We start from the raw sequence: 17,727 nt of genomic DNA, 5'->3' as shown, positions 1-17,727 counted from the left end.
CCAAAAAAAAAAAAAAAAAAAAAAAAAAAAAAAAAAAAAGAATGAGAGGACTGGGGTTAGAGTTTAGGATGGCCTTTGCCGTACCAGAGTCGCCTAAGCATCCAGACTGTGGGTCACATTCTATGAACCAGACCGGCTGGGCTTATTTGTCTTTGGCACCCTTGGGCCTTTGTGGAATTTTATCTAAACACCCCTGCCACAACTGAGTTGTTCTGGGGACACCAATAAAGGGCCCACTTCCAGCACTGAAGGGGAGGCCTCTAGGGGGAGGGGGACAGAGAGTTAGAGCAGACCTGAGGGGAAGGGGTATCTCTGGGCCTGAGCGCCCTTATAGTCCATCCATCAACTGTCCCCGCAGCTTGCTTCATTCTCCCTTGCGTGGCTCCAGCCTACATTTTCACTGGCAACAGGAAAGCCCGCAAAGTCTGTTTGACCCCAGAATCAGGAGCGTGAGGTCACCACAGTCTCTGACCTAGCCTCTAGGTCTAAAAGCCTTGGCATAGGGGCATCTGGGTGGCTCAGTCAGTTAAGCATCTGACATCAGCTCAGGTCATGATCTCACAGTTTGTGAGTTCAAGCCCTGCGTCAGGCTCTGTGCTGACAGTTCGGAGCCTGGAGCCTGCTTTGAATTTTTTTTTTAAATGTTTTATTTATTTCTAGGAGAGAGAGAGACAGACAGACAGCGTGAGCAGGGGAGGGTCAGAGAGAGAGGGAATCACAGAATAAAACAGGCTCCAGGCTCTGAGCTGGCAGTCAGCACAGAGCCCAACGCGGGGCTCGAACCCACGAACCGCGAGATCATGACCTAAGCGAAAGTCGGTCGCTTAACCGACTAAGCCACCCAGGCGCCCCATCTGGAGCCTGCTTTGGATTCTGTGTCTCTCTCTCTCTGCCCCTCCCCTGCTCACACTCTGTCTCTCTCTCCAAAATAAATAACATAAAACATTAAAAAAAAAAAAAGCCTTGTCATAATGCCTTTCATGTAGCATGCACTCAATAAATAGTTCTTGAATGAATGGGGAAATGGCAGATGCTGGCATTCAGCATTCATGCAGCAAACATGACTCTCCTCTAGGAGCTCCTGATCATTGTGGGACCCCCTCCAGCTGAGGGCTCAAGACACCAGCCTGAAATAACCCCCATCCATCCTCATTCCCCTCCCTGGATAATTGAGGGGACCACACCTCTCCAGGTAACTTCTGCCTTTTGGAAGTCCTGTAGATGAGCCACAAGGGCAGGAGCAATGCGCTGGGCGAAGTCTGGTTTCCAGAAAAGTAGGATTGAGAGTCAGTGGGTACTCTGCTGGCCCCTGCTGGGCAAAGTAGGAACCATGCCCTTGGAGGTGAGGGTCTTATGAGAGGGAAATGAGGAGAGGCAGGGTTCAAGTCCCCTTCTTGCCGTTACACTTGGTCTCTGGCACATAGCAACCACATTCCCCTCTTCCTCCTTCCTGAAGACAGGGTCCCTATGTTTGGGTCCCCGGCCTCACCAAGCAGGCTTTGCATCCTGCCAGATCTTCCAAATCCACCACCTAGAACATTTTTTTGAAGGTCTTTTTGTCAACAAGCATTGTTCTGGGAACATCAGGCCAGTTCCTGACAAGTAAAATCACCCACACAGTGTTTATACTTATTAGCAGATGAAACAGGCCTTTTACAGACTACTAATGTAGGCAACTGTGTTCATCAGGGGGGAAGGATGAATGTAAAGATTGACAAACCCAAGGAAAACAGAAAATAGGAGAAAGGCAGAAACTTAATTGTAATAAAATTTGATAAATCAAGACAAAGACTGGTTATTTGCAAAAACAAATAAAATCTGATAAGACAATGGAAATTTCACTTCAGAAGTAGGTATAGCTTTATAGAGAGCTGTGACAAGAAACCCACAGGCAATGTTCAGTGGTGGGTGGAGGGAGCCACATGACTCAGTGTTGGAAGGCATGAAAGCAGAGTGGGAGAGGATATAAACAAATGTTGATTTCCTCCTCTGGATTCCAGTTGTGTGGCACAGAGCTGCTGGGCTCCTGTGGCTATGGTCTGAGCCCGTGCGCACTTACAGTAGTACAAAGCGGACGTGGCTATAGATGGTTGCTGACTGACTCACTGATTGAATCAACTCTGGGAGTAGCTGACTCCCTGACCACGGGGAGAGTCTACTGACTGGGTTCGTCAGGCAAGAGCCAGGCTTGGAGCAAAGCCTGTACCAGTGTTAAGCTATAGAACTAGGCAGCTTGGCAAACCATGTGCCAGTTATGGGGCCAGGAAACTTATATTGCCCCTTGCCTGACTCCTCCCTTAACTCTTACTCAAGCTTCATGAATAAGTAAAGCTTCTTGTCCCAGAAAGTCCTCCCTAGCCAACTTCCTGCCCCTCTCTCAGCTGCTGGTAGGTGCCTCTCCTGGTCCCACATGCCCCGGGGGCATTCTTCTATCAAAGCATTTATCCCACTGCATTTTAAATAATTCTTTTTGTTTTTAATTTAAAAAAAATTTATGTTTATTTTTGAGAGAGAGAGAGACAGAGCGCAAATGGAGGAGGGGCAGAGAGAGGGAGACACAGAATCCAAAGCAGGTTCCAGACTCTGAGCTGTCAGCACAGAGGGGCTCAAACTCACGAACTGCAAGAGATCATGACCTGAGGTGAAGTAGGATGCTTAACTGACTGAGCCCTCCTCTTTTTTCCCATTTTTAATTTTTATTATGAAGATTTTCAAACATACACAAGGGTAACAGTAATAGGCTAACGATGCCCGTGTACTCATCACCCATTTCAACAAATTACCAACTCATGAAAAATTTTGTTTCATCTATATCATATCGTGTTATTTCCCCCTACCTTGGATTATTTCATGACATTCTATCAGTAAATATTTCATTGTGTTTTTCTAAAAGATAAAAGTACTTTAAAAAATGGCATTGTACGGGCGCCTGGGTGGCTCAGTCAGTTAAGTGTCTGACTTTGGCTTAGGTCATGATCTCACAGTTTGTGGATTCGGGCCCTGCATCGGGTTCAGTGCTGGCAGCTCAGAGCCTGGAGTCTGCCTTGGATTCTGTGTCGCCCTCTCCCTCTGACCCTCCCCTGCTCATGTTGCCTTTCTCTCTCTCTCTCAGAAATAAATAAAACATTAAAAAAATTAAAAAAATAAAAATAAAAAATGGTATTGTAACCACAATACCATTATTGCAGCTAGCAAATTAACAATTATTCCTTAATGTCATCAAATGTCCAATGTTTATAATTCTCTCATTATTCCACTGTGTTTTGACAGTTGGTTTTCTCGAATGTCTCCCCCACTGGACCTGACTAGGAGCGTGGGATGCCCCTAAGAGTGCTTCAGTCTTTGTCCATCACTGCCCATTGTCTTCACCTGCACACACCCAGGTGAAGACAGTCACTGCTCTATAGATGAGCAAAGACACTGAGGGCCTAGGTGGGATGACCACCCTCCCCCTGGAACATGAAGAACTATTCTCAGCATGGATGCTGATCAGGCCCAGGCAAGTGCTCACAGCCCTTACCTCAACTCATCTAGGGTATCCTTCCAAAATCCACATGCAGTCCCTGCTCGCCACCACCAGCTCTTCAGCCACAATCTTCAAGGATGGGGTCAGGGGACAAGGATTTGGGGAATGTGCCTCAGGTATATTTGATGTGTTGCCCTTCTTGAGTCCCAAGTGGCCCCACCAAGATGGGGGCACACTTAGTGCCTGATACCTTCACCCTGCACCACTCTGAGAAGAGAAAGCCCTGGGGTGGGCGGCCAGGCCCAGCTCTAGCCTCTGGGAAATAAAGGTCAATGTCAGTTGCCCGGGAGGCCTCGACACCAGGTCAACTTTATGACAGAGTCACCAAAATAACCAGTAGCACTGTCAAGGGGAGAAATGGGTGGCCCTTTGCTGGATTATCCAGGGACCAGCTCCTTGGAGAGGCTTTCCTTCACTCCCCAGCCTCCTCCCTCGTGGTAGTAGTATATGAGTCTCTGAGCTCCTAGGACTGTTACCTTGTGTCAACCACAAGCAAGCCCAGTGTCAGCCTCATCCCAGAATAGACATCAGTGCCCATCTGTGAAAGAAGCTGCCATGGCCTTGCCATCTGCAGAGTGGCGCCTCCCCATGCAACCGAACCCCAAGAGCAGTTGTTGGTGCTGAAGGCCAAAGGCTGTCAGATGACAATAAATGGTTTCCACCCACTGTTAGGAGGACATCCTCAGGCCTCATCCTGGGCAGAATAGACTGTGTGAACCCAGACCGCAAACCCCAACAGCCTCTTCATTCTCCTACTGCCTCAGACCAGCTCAGTTTGTACGGTGAGGCCTTAGAAGTGATTTAGCCTGTGCCCCTTTTCCTGATGGGCAAGTGTATGTTAGAGTCCTCCAGAGGGGAGAGGGAAAGCAGAGGAAGGTGGTGTCCTTTGTGCTCTACCATCTTCACAAATGGGCAGGCCTCACCCTGGCCTCGTGCTGATGAGACCAGAGGAGGGCACAGGCCTGACAAAGCAGGGCGGAAAGGAACAGCCATTAGCACTAATGAGACAGGCGGCCTGAAAGCTTTTTACTTTGAAGCTGCTCGCCCACCCAGGGAACAGTCCGTTCTGCCTCCTTAGCTTCCAGGAACCCCAGGCGGAAAAGGGTCTGGGATGAAGGAGCAGGGGTGGGGGTCTTGGAGAAGCTTGGAGGGACAAGGTGTGGGGGGGAGGGAGGACCAGGGACAGAGGTGGGAGGGCCTAGTTTTGGCTAAGTGGACCTCTCCCCTCCTTATTCCCTCCAAAAAACCCCCAGTGTCTAGGTCTGCATCCCACTCTGGCCACTGGCCCATCACCCTCTTCAATGCCCTTGACCAAAGTTCCTGGAAGCAAAGGAAACAACATGCCACACAGGGTCTGAGTGAGCATCTCCGGAGCCACAAATTAAATTAAGTTCTCAGGGCTGCCTGCTTTGTTATTGCTAATGGTTCCAGCCTGTCCCACCCCCCACCCCTACCCAGGTCCCTGTCCTGCAGAAATTTGGGGGTTCAGTGCATCCTCTCTTGTTCCCAAACTTTGATTAGCACCTGGGGACCTCACCCAAAATTAGAGCTGGGCACCCCTCTTCCAGAGCACCCAAAAGCCCAGGTGTAGGGAGAGAGGCCTGAACTGTGCCCCCACCTTCATGCCCTCGCTGCAGGGAGCAGTCACGTGTGGGGCCTTCATTAGACTCTGCCATATAAGCTGTGGGCTTGAGGTGGCCAGGATCTCTCCAGACAAGGAAACAGCAAGCACAGGTAAGTCCTCCGGTTGGGCAGAGACTCCTGTTCTTTGGGAGGTCTCTCTCTGGGGTAGGGCACCTAGAGGGTGCATCAAGGATGAGGAAGGACTGAGTGGTGGGTCTTCCTGCTGGTCAGGTCATGCTGACTGCAGTGCTGCTGAGCTGTGCCCTGCTGTTGGCACTGCCCCCTATGCAGGAGGCTCAGATGGGCTTGGCCCCTCTGGAAGGCATCAGAAGGCCTGACCGGGCCCTGTTTCCAGAACTACCAGGTCAGTATACGCAGGGGGTGGAGCTGGGTGAAACCTGGATATCTTCTGGCCACAAATTATCCTGCTTGGTATGAGCCCTCCTTCCCCCTTTCCCCTTCCAGACCTGGGAGGTGGGTGTTTTGTGCATGGGGGAAGGGTGGGGGTGCGGGTTGCTCTGCCCTCACATCATCTGTTCCAGGCCTGGGCCTGCAGCCTCCACTGAAAAGGACAAGTGCAGAACAGTCAGAAGAAGCTCTGCTACAGGAGGCTGAGGCCTTGGCAGAAGTAAGTGCTCAGGGAAAGGAGTGAGGCCACAGATCCTGGGAGGAGACATCAGGCATCATCCCCACTCTCCAACTCATGACACCCTCAACTGGGGTGATACTGTAGACCATTCTCTCCATGCTCCATCGCCATCCAGCCTGGATTGAGGTAGGTGAGATCCCAGGACCTGCCTTTGGAGGCCCATGGCTACATTCCTGCTCCCCGACTCCTGTAGGTACTAGACCCGGAGGGCCGCGAGCCACGCTCCCCACGACGCTGTGTAAGGCTGCAGGAGTCCTGTCTGGGACACCAGGTACCGTGTTGCGACCCATGTGCCACCTGCTACTGCCGTTTCTTCAACGCCTTCTGCTATTGCCGCAAGCTGGGTACTGCCATGAACCCCTGCAGCCGTACCTAGTGGGTCGACGTCGGGGTCGGGGCTGGACAGGGGTAGCCAATAAAGGATGGGACCACCCCCAAGGCTGTGGCGTTATTTCGAACGTGGCCGTCGGAGGCGGGAGGTCATGGAAGTCACAGCGGAGGCGGGGGAGGGGGTCTCGCCAAGCCAAGAAACCACACACACACCTAACCCAGGGCCTGGGCTACCATCATCTGAATCACTTACATGCATGCTTTCATGGTCTCAGGCACAGTTGGGGAGCCAGAGAAGGGCCGGGCTCCAGCTCTCCATAATCTTGTACAATAAATGCGGGTGCAGCGCGCAGTGTACATAGGGGCTGTAACTCCTGGCGGGCCAGCAAGCATTAGCTTCTAGGTTCAGCTTGCAGCTAACTCGACGTGCGACACCAGCGAAGCCTGCCTTCCGCCCCCCTCAATCGTAACTCCTTTTGGGGTAAGACTGGCACAACAGTCTGGAATATTTCCAAGCATAAGAACCACCTTCCACTCCCATCTCAACTCCGCCTGCCCCTTAGAGCTAGGTGTACCAGACCCTGGAAAGCTAGAGGGCCCAATCGAATCCTTGTGGCCACGTGCGCCACCAGGCGGCCGGCCTCCGACACTGCAAGCAGGTCAAGCCCCGACGCGAGTCAAGCCACCCCTAGCCGCGCAGGCGCCAGAGGGCCCACACTTGCGCAATGCTTTCGTATGAAACCACCCGGAAGTCGGGCGCCAGTAGGGCTCTGCCCCATTGTGGTCACGTGAGACGATCGCTTGTCACCTGACCTGCTTGACAGCCTGCTGCTGGCGCTGCGTCAGCTGATCTTGGAATCTTGCTGTCTGCCGGCCGATCGGGGTTCTCCGGTCTTGCCGCCCGCGCCGCAGCCATGTCGTTCTTCCCGGAGCTTTACTTCAACGTGGACAATGGCTACTTGGAGGGACTGGTGCGCGGCCTGAAGGCTGGGGTGCTCAGCCAGGCGGACTACCTCAACCTGGTGCAGTGCGAGACGCTCGAGGGTGAGCCGCGGGGCAGGACGGCTGGGCCTTGAAAGCCCGGCAAGGAGACTAGCCCGGGCCCGAGGGTTCCGAGATCTGGGCAGGGAAGCCGGAGGCGGGGGTTCTCGAAGCGCCTAAGAGGTCTGGCTGGGAATCCAAGGGCCGATGGCGGGCGCCCCGGAAGGGAATCTGCCTCCACCTGCGGCCCCGCGCAGGCCCAAATGCAACCAAGGCCTTAAAAAGGAACCACAGTGGTTAGCATCTGCTTGGGGCAGCCTCTTCCCCCTTATGCCTGCCGCGTAGTTTGGAAAAGAGGGTCTCTAGAGAGTGGTTGGTCGGTGCGAGAGGTGTCCATCCAAGCCTCTTTACTCTGACGTAGCTAGAGAACTGCCCCGTGGCAATGCGTAGGAAACCTAAGCGGAAAAGCCCTCCGCTTCCCGCCTGACATTCAACGAGGCATTTGGAGTGACTGTGTCTTAGTCTTGGCGAGCGGGGTGAGCCTTTCGGGGGAATCGCTGAGCCAACCTAGTGAGAGTTTCCTGCCATCGCCGAACCACTGGCTGTGCAGAGTCTTCTGAAGGCAGTGATTCGGGGAACAAGGGGTGGCCCTCCAAGTCCCTACACTTGTATTTAGCTAATAAATCCCACCTCCTCAGCAAAAAGGTTGCCTGTTGGAACAGAATTTTTAAAAAGCACAAGAATGATGGGAAGCTGATTCCCCTTTCTTCAGCTCTAAACTGGGATCGATTCTCTGAAGGCCAGCTTCATCAGATTCGTTGATTTAGAGGTCTTCCTGAGTCCCTACTTTCCCGGGTGATAGTGAAAGGCATTGTGGCTGGGATTGTAAGTTCTCATTCCTGATCCTCAAGAGAGCAGAGGTACGGCTGGCCCCATGGTTGGTAGCTGGAGGGGGAAGAAGAGTCACCATGTGGAGAAAATTTTTTCATCAAAAACTTCTTGAAGTTAAAAGAGGATTCAGTTTTTAAAACTCAGTTATTGTTTACCTTGCAAACTAGACTAGTAAAGTGAAAATAAGCACCTTTAAAATTTTTAATTCATTGAAATTAAAATACAATAATTGTGGACTTTATGATTTTAAGATAAATATACAAGAAAGGCCGTTCCTTTCCCTTAGGAGAGTGGAGGTGGGGCAGAGAGGAGAGCACTTTATAGTGCTGGGTTGTAGGAGCCTGCCAGTCACCTCGTTTTCCCCACTGGGAAAAGAAGGAGAAATGAGGGAGGCTGCCAAGGGCAGGGCCTGGCACAAAGTTGGCATTTAATGTGAGTTTTGTGGACTGACTGGGACTGAAAGGAGATCTTTCTTTGCGTAAATCCGAAGGTGAACACCATTGATTAACAACTGGCATTTGGCACACTCGTTTCTCTTCTAGACTTTCCTCACCCATGCGGCTGCCTGTCCCTCCTCCTCCTGTAGAGCTTCTGGGGCATTGTGTTCCCATCTTCCCAGCAGCCCTTCTACCATTATCCTCCATAAATGTGTTAGGCCATTCTTCCTGCAACACTGCTCAGCACATGGCCTGCCTTGTGGCATGTCATCTAGACCTTTAGGGTCACATTCAAGGATTCCCTTGGTCTTCCATACATACTCCTCTCCCTCACACAAGCCATCCCCTCCCCCACACACTCTTGGGGGTGGACAGCGGACTCCGATTGTCCATTGATGGATCCCGGGGATGGACAAATTTGAGTTTGAATCCCAGCCCTGGCAATTACTGGATTACCTTAGACAAGTTATTTAACACCTCTGAGCCTTAGATTCTTCATGTGATATATTATCATCACCTATTTCATAAGGTTGTGATATGTCAACAAACTTTTTTTTTTTTGGTCAACAAACTTTTACATGTGAATATGAAGCCCAGCAACAAGCACCGAGTATGTGGTAGATAAATGTTAGCTCTTGTTTTCACCACACTGCACCTGCCATTCTCTCTGCATCCTTGTTGTATCCATGAAACCCAGTGATTCCCGCTCTTCAAGGCCCAGCCCCCATAGCACCCCATCTTAGAGCCTCTTTGTGGTCATGCTAGGCTAGAATGTTAACCTCTACATCCAGTCACATCTCCTGTGGTTGTCTGTGCTGTTTTCCTAGAAGTTTCTCAACATTGAGTTTGGGATTCTTGGGACCCTGTATGTTGGAGATGCTCAAAACTTTCAGGGGCTGGGGATAACCAGAAGCGAGAGTGACCAGACACCCCATTATCCTCTACATAAAGTCCTTCTCTTCTTCTGAAGGTGACACCAGAGGCCTTTGTTGCTGGATGTTTTTGCTTCCCCATCTCCAGGGGAAAGGAGAGAGGGGAGGGGAGACTAACGAAGCATTTGGTCCCAGTGAGATCTGTAGGTCTGTCCTGAAGTGACAAGGTTTCCAAAGAATCTGCATCAGGTGTTGGTCAGTTCCCAGAAGGCACAGGCCATCGGGCAGAGGGTGTTGTTTGGCAAGGAAGGGCAAATGCATACCCTTCACCATACCCTAGTCTTCCTCCCTGGATTCCACTCCATCAGGGCATCTGTTACTGATCTCTTCTGCTAGAACTCAGTCCCTTAGGACCTCTGAAAATCATCTGTTCTCCATTGCCCATCTTGCTTGAATGTCTGTACTCAGAGATAGGAGAAAGAACCTGGAGAGGTCCTACCTTTTTGGTGAACTTAGGGGACAGAGTTGGGTGGTCTCAAAAACACTTTAAAAAAATTTTTTTAATGTTTATTTATTTTTGAGAGAGAGAGACAGAGGATGAGTAAGGGAAGGGCAGAGAGAGGGAGACACAGAATCTGAAGTAGGCTCCAGACCCTGAGCTGTCAGCCCAGAGCCCGATGCGGGACTAGAACTCACAAACAGCGAGATCATGACCTGGGCTGCAGTTGGACGCTTAACCAACTGAGCCAGCCAAGTGCCCCCTCAAAAGCACTTTTTAACTCTTGAATGTTTCTGGATATGTAGAGGACCTTCTGGGAGCTGAGTCTTGTGCTAGAAATTGTGGGGAAGAGGAGGTGGGTTGGAGATATTCAAAGAGAAATCATACAGTATTACTTTGAACGTTTTCATTTGTTCAGCATATACTTATGGAGCACATATTTTATGCCAGGCACTGTGATAGGGGCTGAGATATTTTGTTGCATGATATTCTCCTGACCCTCATAGTTTGGGGGTGGAGGTCAGTGGAGCAGAGGGAAGATATGAAGAGATCGGCGTAGTGTAGAAATTACAAATGTAGGCCTACTATTTCATGGCTCTGTGGCCATGTAACATCTCTGTCCAGAGTTTTATTATCTGTAAAATGGTAATAATAAAGGCATCTACTTCATGGGGTGGTTATGAAGGATAAACAAAATAATTCATATAAAGTCCTTAGCATGAACTTGGCACATGGTAAGTACTGAGTCAGTGTGTTAGCTGCTGTTATTATTTTATTTTTTAAAAAAGTTTTATTTATTGGCGCGCCTGGGTGGCTCAGTTGGTTGAGCATCCGACTTTGGCTTAGGTCATGATCTCACAGTTTGTGGGTTCAAGCCCCGCATTGGGCTCTGTGCTGACAGCTAGCTCAGAGCCTGGAGCCTGTTTCAGATTCTGTGTCTCCCTGTCTCTGACCCTCCCCTGCTCATGCTGTCTCTCTCTCAGAAATAAATAAGAACATTAAAATTTTTTTTAAAAAAAATTATATTTATTTAGGTAATCTCTACACCCTGCGTGGGGCTTGAACTCACAACCCTGAGATCGAGTCACATGCTCTTCCAACTGAGCCAGCTAGGTGCTCCTGTTAATGTTATTTTATTTTATTTTATTTTTTTATGCTTTATTTATTTTTGAGAGAGAGAGAGATACAGCATGAGCAGGGGAGGGTCAGAGAAAGAGGGAGACACAGAATCCCAAGACAGGCTCCAAGCTCTGAGCTGTCAGCACAGAGCCTGACGCAGGGCTCGAACCCACGGAGTGTGAGATCATGACCTGAGCTGAAGTCGGATGCTCAACCAACTGAGCCACCCAGGTGCCTCTGTTAATGTTATTTTAAAGTAAAGTAAATATTTTAAAGTAAAGTAAATATATAATTACATATTGAAGGCAATGCCCGTGAGAGTGACAGTGGAGAAATGATAGAGAATCATGGGGGAACTTTATTTAGAGAGTGTGGCAGGTTAAGGGCCCGCTGAAGGAAAGATCTTTGAACTGAGACGTGAACATTGAGGAGCCAACCACACAGAGAGCTGGGGGGAAGAGCATTTCAGGCAGAGGGTCCAGCATGTCAAGGCAGAAATAGTTGGGCCAGTCAGAGGGACCAGAAGCCCTGGGTGGCAGATTGGGCGGGACAAGAGTACAAATCTTTTGGGAACCCAGACCCTTGTTTTGAAAAACAGTCTTAGCCCAGGAGAGGAAGCTTCTGACTCAGCACCGAGTATGGGGGCGGATACTGATGGTCTGGAGCACCACCTTCCACAAAGGCCTGCCAAATTTCAGGTTGTACAATGTAGTTCAGACATTAGGCACATATATAGTGCACTTGGATGTTCAAATGTTTGTTTGCTCATTCAACAAACACTTCCTGAAGGCCTACTGTATGCCAGCCCCTGGGCCATATAAGCAAGCCAAGCAGCTATTTCAGGCATTACAATAGTTCTGAGCCTGAACTCTTAGCTTTGACCCTGGGTTCAGCCTAAGAGCATTTGTCTGGATGTGGCGAATTCAGGTGTGGGAAATGGTATTTAGATTATAATGAGGCTAAGGAGTTATCGATACTGGGCTGGTCATTGTTTGCAGGATTTTTCTTTGGATTAGCTCTCTTCTTACTCAGGAACTTGGAAAATAGAGAAAAGCATATGGCTAGCTGGGTAATGCAGTCACAATTCAGCTGATGGATGCCAGATGCCAGTTTCCTAATTTGGAATGGAGGCACCTAGACCAGTCAAGCCATCTCCTTCTTGTAAAGAAATATAATATTCAGGAGGAAGAGAGCCAGTGAATTAGATGCTCAGAGACCATAGTTGAGCGACTCCTACATTATGATGTGCTGGCTGTCTTCTAGAACACTTTATCCCTTTTTGTTCTGAGTTCCTTGCCTTCGTTACAACATCTCCTGCATTTCAACATCTTTTCACAAGAAACAGTGTCTTATGGGAACAAGAAAGCAAGACTCTAGGCTGGGCTTGGCTAATCTCTAGTCACATGAAACTGCAAACGCTAATGTAAATGGGTGTCTTCCAGGAATGGCACATCCTTCAGCACTAACTGTGGTGTGGCTAGGAGTGTGGCTGCAGAGTAAGACAGAAATCAGCTCTTAAAGGATTGTAAAAGCTGTAGAGGAAATGCTTTGTCCTCAGTGAAGAATGGGCAGGTAAAGTTATTGGACTTGTACTTTAGAGTGTACCTGCAGTATGAAAAGTAGATTGGCTGGGGTGGGGGGCCATATCAGAGGTGGGAAGAACAATATGCAGAGTTTTATAAATAATGCAGGTCAGAGATGATGACAGCTTGCTTTTGGCGTTGGATCATCATGGAGGAATCTTAGGAAGAGGAACTGATAGGACGTGAAGGGTTGGATAGGGAACTGAGGAGGAAGGAAGAGTCAAAGCCAATGTCCTCATCTCTGGTGTTGGCAACTGTGTAGGCGGCAGAGTGAAATGATAGTGGGATGTAGAAAAGACAGTTGGAGGAAGACTCAGAAGATGGCATTGAGGGATCTGTGAGCCATTTGAGTGATGGTATAGAAGCTATTTTGGGTGCTTGGGAGTGAGTCTGAACTTGGGATACAGCCTTGGGAATCAGGGTAATAGTGTGGCTGCTGTCTCTAAGAGAGAGAGCATAGAGTTTGAAGAGGAGATGCCCAACATGGGACCCTCCTCCAGGAAAGGCTCCAGTTAAGCAAGGGGTCCTGCCAGAAGGGTGAAGGGCATTCCCTAGTAGGGAGGTAGCCCCAGCAGAGAACCTGAAAAAGAAGGGGTGATGAATGCTAAATGTGGCCAAGAGATTGAAATAAAGTCAGACAGCCTTCCACTTGGTTTTGCCATTCAGAGATCATGGTGACCTTTTTTTAGAGGTCATGGTGACCTTAATGAGAACAGAGGAGAGTGGGACTAAAAGGTGACAAGAGTGCATGGAGTGTATGGGCAGAGATAAAATATAGACAGAGCAGAGCTCACTGGGGAACTAATCCCAGCTCAGCCACTTACTGCCTTTGTGACCGTAGGCAAGTAATTTGTCCTCAGCTGTACTGTGGGAAATATTAATAGCATCTCTTCTAGGCATGTATGAAGTGTAAGCACAGGGCCTGGTCCCGAGTGAACGGTTAGGGAAGCCAGCTGCTCCTGCCGTGGTCATTCCCTCCATCACTCCTAGGAGACAAGTGCCACACTGGGCCTCTGAGCGGGTAAAGAAAACATGTCACACAGGTCTTGCCTGGGGGCAAGTGTGCCTGTCTAATGGGCTGACAGCATTGAATGTACAGTAGGCCCAGGGTACATTTTAGGGGGATAGGAGCAGGTGGAGAGTGATGGCTAAAAGGGTACAGGGTTTCTTTTGGATGAAATGTTCTCAAGTTGATGGTGCTGATGATCGCACAATTTTGTTAACATGCTAGGACCAATTGAATTGTATACTTAAGTGAGAAAATTGTATAACTTATGAATTATATCTCAGTAAAGCTGTTACTTTAAAAAATCAGTGACGCCAAGGAGGTGGGAAGAAGAATGGCACTAGCAGTCTCAGAAACACAACACTTCATAGGATGTCAGAGGAACTTTAGGAACAGTGAAGAGAGAGTTGGACATACGTCAAGGATGTACAGTAGCTGATTATGAATAGGTGCATCAGGCTGGTTCATGAAAAGCTTTGGGTGGGGGCGCCTGGGTGGCTTAGTCGGTTAAGCTTCCGACTTTCACTTAGGTCACGATCTCGCAGTTCGTGGTTTCGAGCCCCGCGTCGGGCTCTGTGCTGACTGCCAGCTCAGAGCCTGGAGCCTGTTTCGGAGTCTGTGACTCCTTCTCTCTCTGACCCTCTCCTGCTCACGCTCTCTCTCTCTCTCTCTCTCTCTCTCTCTCCCCTAGAAATTTAAAAAAAAAAAATTAAAAAATTTAAAAAAAAAAAAAGAAAAGCTTTGGGTGGACACACAGCTCAGAAGGAATGTGTAAAACGATAAAAAAAGAATGGAAGATAGAGATTCATAGGGCTAGGGTCAAGGTCAATGTGTGGGAAATGTCTGTTTATAGTTTTGCCTGTAAATAATTTTGTATGTTGCATTTTATTGGTCAAAGGAGACTGTATTGAGTTAGTGAAGTTAAAGGACCATTGTTTGGACAGGAAGACGAGCTTACCTCAGTCCAAATTCCTCAGAGTCCGATGTGTTTTGAAGGAAGAGATAACACAGTCCTGACAGTCCACTGGCCACAAGCAAGAGAGAGAAACTAGGGGGCGTTGAGAAGAAGGCAATAACTCGGGAGAGTTTGCACTGCGGAATGAAGGCAGCAAGCACTTGGAGTCTCTGAGCTATGAGGGCCTGGCTCCATACACACCTGAAGTGTTCCCCTCAGTGTTTGAGGATCCATGTTGTCCCAACTCCTCAGGCAGTGGCATCGCTGAGTGAAGAGACTCTTGATACCCAGTAGTTGATGAGCTGGCCCAGATCATTGGTGGTGACTATGGCAGCCATCTCCTCTCTAACTTCTTGCTGCTGCCCAAGAGGGTGAGGCCCTAGAGTGGGCGTGGAGGCCTGAGAAGGGCAGGAGGGAGTTCTTGCTGCCATGGGCCAGCTTGGACTTGGTCCCTCAGTAGGTGAAGAGCGGGAAATTGGGAAAGGAGTGGGGATAGGAGGCTGGTGCAGTTAGAAACTTGGTCTGAGGCTCTGGAGGATGGATATAGGAGGAGGCAGGTTGGAGGCAGGCAGCTATTCCAGCTCCCCAGGTGGCAAAACCTGGGCAGAACTGGGGCAGGGGTGGCATGAGGGGAGAAGGATTGGGTCAGGCACCAGCTTACAGGATGAGAGCCATAAGATTAGGCCATCAGGTATAGCAATGAGAGGGGTTAGAAGTCAGGCTTCTGACTTCCTAAATGGGGGTGGGGGGTTGCTGGAACTGCTTCTGAGATGGGACCACCAGAGGAGGAGATGGCTTGGGGTATAGATGGGTGGTGGCAGAGGAGGTGTTCTGTCTCAGACGTGCTGAGTTGGAGAGTCTGAGGGAGGTGGCCGTGTGGGTCTGGAGCTCAGGGGAAGTAGCAGTAAAGATACCAATCTGGAAGTCAGTACGCTGGCTGGCTGGCAGCCTTTCAGCCCACGCTCGGCCATCCGTTGGCTCGCAGCCAGGGCACGTCTCCCTTAGAAGCCCAATCCTGCCTGTGAGTCCTGCCAGGAGGCTGGAGAACAGCTTTAAGGGCAGGCCAAGTGGACACAAGCGTGGTCTGACGAGGACACCTGGCATGGAGCCTGATTTGGCAAGTGGTGTAGGGAGAGCAACAGCCAGGGATTCCCCTTCTGCTCCCTGCCATGCATTCTGCTGCAGGACTGGGCATGCTGGCGATTTTTGTTTTTGACTAAACATATATATTTTTTAATTCTAAAAGTAAAGTTGGTGGAAGGGTGACTCAGTTTGGACCTTTTGGGGGAGAGGTTTTCACCACCTTGTTAAAACATGCCTGTGTATGGACTCTTGGGTCCCTATAGCCTTGCTTATAGGATTGTACCCCTCTAGATTAGCACTGAATGGCATGTACAGAGGTGTTCACACCATCCTTGCTGGTAACAGCAACCCGTTAGAGCCAACAGGGATTCATTGACGGGTATGGTTAAATAACCCACGTTCTGTCCTTGCCGTGGGATACTATGCCAAGTGGTACAAAGCACGAAGTTCTATAAGGACTAACTTAGAAATATATTGTCAATATGTTCCCATTTTAATAAGTTATTATCTGCACATGGAAAAGTGTTGGGAAGCACAAACACCAGTTGGTCTAGAGTAGCAGCCTCTGGAGAGAGGGATTAGAGAGGCTGGGAGGGGAACATATGAATTTTTACTTTATGTACTCTTTGGATGTATTGCAGTGAACAAATATTTTATAATTTAAGACATCTGATAAAGATGTCTAAAATAAGGGAAATTAGAACATGTCAGTTTGCAAAGAGAAGCTACTCACACCCAACAGCCACCCTGTCACCAGAGACTCTGCTGGTGACCCTGGGCATTTGACTTCCAGATTTTGGTTCACAGCCTGTGGGGCTGCTCTGAGTCTTATGGAACCCCCTATGGGCCCCTTCTCTTTACACTTGAAGACTCAGCCCAGGCAGTAGTTGAGGGCTGGTGACCCAGGGCCTCTGTCCAGGTACAGCTCACCTCTCATCCTGCTGTTTTTCTCTTTCCTTCTTCACCTGCTCCACACACACACACCCCTTCTTGCTCTCCATTCCCTGATTACATCTTGCACCGTTATATATTTTAGCACAGGACCTGCTAGCCTCTGTTTCACAAGCCCTGCCCCAGGGATCTTGTCAGAACTTGCTCTGCTGGGTGAGAACACACTTTTTCATGGATTTACTCAGTGATTTCTTGGGCCTGGTTTCTGAGGTGGAGCCAGTGTCTGTACCCAAGACTAGGGCCTTTTGAGGTGGCCTTAGCATAGGCAAATGCGAGCCATCCAGGACTCTTCAAGGTAGGCATTCTATGTGACCAGGGTTTCAGGATGGTAGAGGAGGAAAGGCCCCAACATCTTAGTTTAAATATTTTGCATAAAGCCCTTCTGGAATGTATTAGTCTTGCCTTCCTGCTTTCTAAGTGGCACACACTGAGCATAGCCCACATCAGGGCTGTTAGATTGGAAATGAAATGGAAAGAACCTCTGTCCCCGAGTGCTCAAGTCTGCTTCCAATAGTTTGATCCATGGCCCCCTGTCAGACTCCCCACTCAGCCACCACTGTAGTCAGGGTGCCTGCTACAGCACCCTAGCCGTTTTTACTGACTTGTAGCTGTTCTTGTGATTTGGGCTCAGTGGTTGTTGGAGGGTCTGCATCAAGAAGGAATAGGTGCGAGGACATGATGTAGTGGCCTCTCCTGTAAATCATCTGTGCCTGCTTGGGGTCGGGATCCTGGGGGTCTCCCTGGGTTGCTGGGACCTGAGGCGGGGCGTCAGGTAGACCACGGCTTCCTTTCTGGCCAGCTACATGATGCTAAGCGTGTGATTTAGCATCTTGAAGCTTATTTGCTCACCTGTAAAACGCAATCACTTGTAGGTTGTGAGGATTCAGCAGCACAGTGCCTAGCCAGAGTGAATGCTCAATAGGTATTTATATGATTAGATGGGTGACAGCTCATTATTGGTGCTGGCAGAGTGCTGGGCTTTGGTGTACAGGGGAGGAAAAGCTAAGGCCCCCATCTTGGAGGGGTGTGCCATGGCATAGATTGTCCTGTTTCTGGGTTATTAAGCACCTGCTTTTAAATGTTTTTTATTTTATTTTATTTTTAAAAATTTTAAGTGATTGCTACACCCCATAGGACTCAGACTCACAACCTTGAGATCAAGAGTCTCATGCTCTACTGACTGAGCCAGGCAGGTGCCCCAGCACCTGCCTTTTTTTTTTTT

General features: G+C 49.3%; 2 protein-coding genes across 2 annotated transcripts in view; both read left to right on the top strand.

The window, feature by feature from the left end:
- Nucleotides 1-5,383: 5,383 nt before the first annotated feature.
- Nucleotides 5,384-6,174, top strand: AGRP (agouti related neuropeptide). Its single transcript, XM_077755495.1, has 3 exons — nucleotides 5,384-5,513; nucleotides 5,692-5,777; nucleotides 5,992-6,174. Exons 1-3 carry the CDS (start codon nucleotides 5,384-5,386, stop codon nucleotides 6,172-6,174), a joined length of 399 nt encoding a protein of 132 aa, XP_077611621.1.
- A 771-nt stretch (nucleotides 6,175-6,945) lies between these two features.
- Nucleotides 6,946-17,727, top strand: part of ATP6V0D1 (ATPase H+ transporting V0 subunit d1) — a 37,472-nt gene continuing 26,690 nt past the window's right edge. The window contains exon 1 of the mRNA XM_077755595.1: nucleotides 6,946-7,172. Coding sequence (XP_077611721.1) covers nucleotides 7,043-7,172 — 130 coding nt within the window. The 5' untranslated portion in view covers nucleotides 6,946-7,042. The remainder of the gene's footprint in view (nucleotides 7,173-17,727) is intronic.

This window comes from Crocuta crocuta, unplaced genomic scaffold (assembly GCF_008692635.1).
Source record: "Crocuta crocuta isolate KB4526 unplaced genomic scaffold, BGI_CrCroc_1.0 scaffold152, whole genome shotgun sequence".
NCBI classification, from domain to species: domain Eukaryota; kingdom Metazoa; phylum Chordata; class Mammalia; order Carnivora; family Hyaenidae; genus Crocuta; species Crocuta crocuta.
Note: the sequence above shows the minus strand (reverse complement) of the source record. Positions and strands in the feature narration are given on the sequence as shown.

What these genes read in the sequence shown, in the direction of transcription:
- AGRP (XM_077755495.1), top strand. Translation starts at nt 5,384, where the DNA reads ATGCTGACTGCAGTGCTGCTGAGCTGTGCCCTGCTGTTGGCACTGCCC. An exon ending in CCTGTTTCCAGAACTACCAG is followed by an intron (nt 5,514 to 5,691) that starts GTCAGTATACGC and finishes CATCTGTTCCAG; the next exon opens with GCCTGGGCCTGCAGCCTCCA. An exon ending in AGGCTGAGGCCTTGGCAGAA is followed by an intron (nt 5,778 to 5,991) that starts GTAAGTGCTCAG and finishes CGACTCCTGTAG; the next exon opens with GTACTAGACCCGGAGGGCCG.